This window comes from Neophocaena asiaeorientalis, unplaced genomic scaffold (assembly GCF_003031525.2).
Source record: "Neophocaena asiaeorientalis asiaeorientalis breed wild unplaced genomic scaffold, Neophocaena_asiaeorientalis_V1.1 scaffold1615, whole genome shotgun sequence".
In the NCBI taxonomy this organism is placed as follows: Eukaryota; Metazoa; Chordata; class Mammalia; order Artiodactyla; family Phocoenidae; genus Neophocaena; species Neophocaena asiaeorientalis.
In genome coordinates this window covers 260,799-265,665 of record NW_020175183.1, presented here as the reverse complement: position 1 = coordinate 265,665, position 4,867 = coordinate 260,799, and the positions used below count along the sequence as shown (strand labels likewise).

At 38.7% G+C, this 4,867-nt stretch overlaps 1 protein-coding gene across 1 annotated transcript in view; it reads left to right on the top strand.

Moving 5' to 3' along the window:
* The window catches only part of LOC112412836 (ornithine carbamoyltransferase, mitochondrial-like), a 10,157-nt gene extending 5,813 nt beyond the window's left edge, over nt 1-4,344 (top strand). The window contains exon 5 of the mRNA XM_024764564.1: nt 3,277-4,344. Within this exon, the coding sequence (XP_024620332.1) occupies nt 3,277-3,336 (60 nt within the window). The 3' untranslated portion in view covers nt 3,337-4,344. The remainder of the gene's footprint in view (nt 1-3,276) is intronic.
* The last annotated feature ends 523 nt before the right edge of the window (nt 4,345-4,867 follow it).

Sequence of the window (4,867 nt, the reverse complement as noted above, 5' to 3'; positions counted from 1 at the left end):
ATAACTGACTAGTGAGACCTGACATGGATTCTGGAAGGGGGTTGGTGACACACATGCTGTCCTCTTTATGTCTCTGAGCCAGATGATTTGGCAGTCCCATTGAATTAAGTTCATTTCAGCAATCATATACTGAACATCTACTGTGTGCCAGGCCCTCTGGCAGGCACTGGAGATAAAAAAATGAACACTGTGCAGTCCCCACATAGCCTGTACAATTCCTAGAAGCATGGCATTTCCAAGAGGGATGAGACCTTAGAGATTGTCTAGTCTAAATTCCTATTTCATAGGCAAAGAAATTATTCTTAGACAGCTTATTTAGAATGGCATTTAGGCTCAGCATTGCTGTGATAGAGTCTTCTGGGATGTTCTAAAGGCACAATACTTGTTTTCCTCTAGAATTTCCCTATCCAATACAGAAGCCACGAGGCGCATGTGGGTATTTAATTTTTTTTTTTTTTTTTTGGCTGTGCCGTGCAGCATGTGTGATCTTGGTTCCCTGACCAGGGATCGAACCGGCGCCCCCTGCAGTGGAAGCGTGGAGTCTTAACCACTGCACCGCCAGGGTAGTTCCTAAATTTAGACTTAAGCTAATTAAAAGATAATAAAGTATAAGATTCAATTCCTCAGACATACTAACCACATTTTAAGTGCTCAGAAGCCACATATGGCTGGTGGCTACACTATTTGTATTGGACAGCACAGACATAGAACATTTCCATCATGGCAGAAAGTCCTATTGGATAGCACTACTCTCTAGAGAATGATTTCCACACACACAATTTCATTTACAATCAGGATAGAAGAAGGAAGGAAAGATACAATCTATCCTCAAGTTCTGAGGTGCCCATAATGACTAATGTAATAACTAAATAAGGTGAAGGGCTTGTTCTAAAAGCATATAACATTTTTAAAGCAAAAGTGTACTCTTTCAGCAGTCACAGTAGCTTTTTAAGGCCTTCATGCTGGGCGATTTCCAGCAGTGCTGTTCAGAACACTCCAGTAATCACATCATTCTCTCCATAGGGCACAGGCCTTTTGATCTCTTTGTTTAAAACACACACACACACACACACACACACACACACACACACAGACATGCATGCTCTCCTTCCCACAAAGCTACCTTTTGTATTTTTCAATAATTACTAAGGCTGTAGGACTCATGAAGAGTCAGGTGGGTTTCTTCCTCTACCTACAAATTTTACTGTGGAGCTGAAGTAACCTAAAGGGATCCTGCAAAAAATCTGCCACTTCAAAGCACCGCTATTGTGATGACCCTTAGATACACAACACTATTGCGAACGTAGTTCATAGTATTTTATTGTCTCTTCTCTCCAAGTTAGAGGTGCCAGATAAAATACAGGATACCCAGCTAAATTGGAGTTTCAAATAAACAATAAATAATTGTTTAGTATAGACGTGTCCCATGCAATATTTGGAACATATTTATAGTTTAAGAAAAATTATTGTTTATCTGAAATGCCTATTTATTTATTTATGTATGTATATATGTATGTATGTGTCTAACTAAATCTGGCAACTCCATTCCTAACTGACTTTCTAAGATTTAATATTTGAAAATAAATTTGACATATGCAGTGACCATTAAAAACAAAACCAAACCTGAGATGTGATCCCAGGAACCCATAAGAAAGCTTAAAATGTCTTCCTGGAACATGTTCTTATCCCAGTGTTTGACCTTTCTATTTCCTCCTTGCCATTCAGATCTCAACTTAAATGTCATTCTTTAACAAGATCTTCCCTGGCCACCCTCTCTTAAATGGTTCCCCAGCATCCTTTATCCTGTTTTTTATTTTCTAATGACATTTATCACTCCTTGATATTTTCTTTTTTGTTTCTTGCCTGTCCCCTCCCTATAATGAAAACTCCTTCATAAGAGCATTGATCTTGTCTGTAATGTCCTTCATTACACCTAGAAGGGTACCTGACAAATACCCTAAATATGCGCTCAATACATTTTTGTAGCCTGAAGGCAATACAGAGTACTGGCTGGTTCTAGAACATAGGCTTTGGAAATCAGGTTAATATTCTGGCTCTCTGTGTGATCTTGGGAAAGTACCATAACTCCTCTAAGCCCAGTTTATTCATATGAAAATGGTGGTCAAGGTCCAGGACAGGCAAGTCCAGATCCACCCCTTACTACCACCACTCAGGAAAATACCTATGCTTCAGTTTCCTCATCTGTATTTTATATCTCTTCCTACCTCACATAGTAGGAATGGATCATAAATAGTACGATGCACATGAAGCAGTCAGCACAGGGCCCAGCACGTGCTAACTCTTCAATAAATACTTTCAATGGGCACATCTGAAAGACAAGACCTGCTCTTGCTTGGTCAAAAAGCAAGAGCAAGTACCTGAAAGGCAGTAAAACTACCTCTTCAGAGTGGAGTCAGAGAAACCTGGGTCCAAACCCAATTCTGTACTCTGTGTTGTTTCCAGGATTGAGTTTCTCATCTATAAGCGATAATAACACAAGCTGCCTTAGAAGGTTGTTGCGTTACATGAGACAATGCACAAACAGTTCTCTCTGCCTCACTGCAGCACCTAGCACAGTGCCTGGCAAATACTTCTTGACCGACTAACACATGATAAGGCACTTCGTCTGGTACATAGTAAGCACTCGATCAACATTTGTCATCACTGTTTCTGATCTTATTACTATTGGCATTACTGTGGAAGTTGGGAAGAGTAAAGGTGAAAATTCCCATTTGTAGCTGCCAGCCTAATGGGAAGCTGTACTCTCGGTTATAAATACTCTTTCATGAGGGCCCAGATTCGGAAAGACATTATTCATTAACCTAAATGATTTACCTTAACTACTCTACATCTGATTTATTCTAACCTTCTCTAGGTTACAGGTAGCCAAACCACAGTGTAGACACAAGGATGGGAGGGATTCTATTTCTCTAAAACCAGCCAATACCTAGGTTTCACTATGACTAGAACATCCAATCATGGCTACCACCTTGGAATCTCACTTCAGCTCTCTCCCCCACTAGTCCTGGAATGAGGCCTAAATAAGCATGGTGTTTGTGTATGTATTTGGGTCACCCTGATCCCTCCTGACCTCCCTTTATCCAAATAAAAATAAATATTAGTTCAGAACCATCCCCTTATCGTTTCCTCGGGAAAACACATTTCAACCATAGGCCTTCAAGGCTGCAACCTGGATCCTCTTCCGTAGGTCCCTAAACAGACTCTTGCTAATGTTTACCCATTTCTTTCTTTCTCTTTCTCTGTGTGTCATCCCAGGCTGTCATGGTGTCCCTGCTGACAGATTACTCGCCTCAGCTCCAGAAGCCAAAGTTTTAATGCTGCGATGCTTCTCAAGAGAGAAACTATCTTCTTCAGTAACAGAATGAGTCAGTTTATGAGGGAAGGAGAAGAGAATCTAAGAAATAAACAAATCTTGATACAGGGTATAGGTGAATGATACATTGCTTTGCCATTGTGAAACCTTCCTGAAGCCCTTAATTTAAGTGCCGATGGACTGTAACACGTGGCTTAACTTCGTTTAAACTTTCTAATTCACAATTTCTGAGTTACATTTGGGTACCATATTCATAATCATATACATTTGCTTCAACTAAACAAAATACTGTGTTCATAACACATAATGCCTAAGCCATTAAATGTAATCTACACTTATTACCTTAATAAATTATCACCCACACTAATTTATAAGTAAACATTTCCCAGACAGTCAGCTGCTGGTAGATTTGTGGGCTGTGTTCATATCCCCTAGGACCAACAAAGGAGCCAGATGATCCATCTTGCTTATGTAATACGATTTTCAGGCAAATGAGGTAGACAGACATTCACTTACGGAGGCAAATGATGAAATTCTTAGAAAAACAGCTATAATTATGTCCAAACTCTGGAGTTTTTTCTAGTCATTTGTGGAAGGAGGGTCCTTCAAGAGCACACATCTCTTTTCTATAATAAATACTTAATGTTACAAGCCTACAGAAGCCTTTGGGAACAAGTGGTAAAACCATGAATACCTAGCTCGGAATATAACATCCATTAGTGACATTTTAGTAGGTTCAAATTCTCCAGCAGGCCCAATTTAATTTTTTCATGTTTGTGCTTGTCACGAATCTAATCACACCACACACTGGGTAGTTCCATAATTCTACTACTTGCTACATTTAGTCCATTTTTTTCCTCTAATTTTTCTTCAAGATAATAAAATTTTTCATTACTGGATTATTATGTAATTAAAGCTGGATGTCTCTTGTGGGTGAACACAATGTGTATTGTTGAATTATTATGATATAATTTGAAATCTTTAGTTCAAATGTTAAATAACTGAAACTTTAAAAAAGTAACATATTTTACAGAGGACAAGAAAAGTAATTACCTTTATATTCCATTTCTACTATTGGAAGAATGTTTCCAGGCTGGCTGACTGCTATTCTTCAGCAGATAGCTATGACTTAGATGAGGGAGTATGAGATGAATTACAAATCAGATGTGCAATGAAGATGCAATAAAACATATTTAGTAGGGAGATGGAGGAAGGCTCGTAATATTACAGGAAAAAATCAATTTTTCCAGTAAATGTCAAAGGTGACTTTCATGTTTATGGTAATTTATTGGGAGCACTTAAGAAAGAAAGTGTGGAGTTTCATGAACTATCTTCTTTCGGCAGAGGGTATAAGAACAATTTAACTAGGAGGTGCCATGAGTCTACACACAAAGGACATAATCCTGAGTATCACTCCACTTTCTAAATAGTCTCCTATGGTAACGAGCTCTCATCTCTTTACTGGCTATTCTCTGAACCAAATAGAAGGTATAATCTTCCCTCAATCGGAAAGAACTTGTATCATTTTCTTGC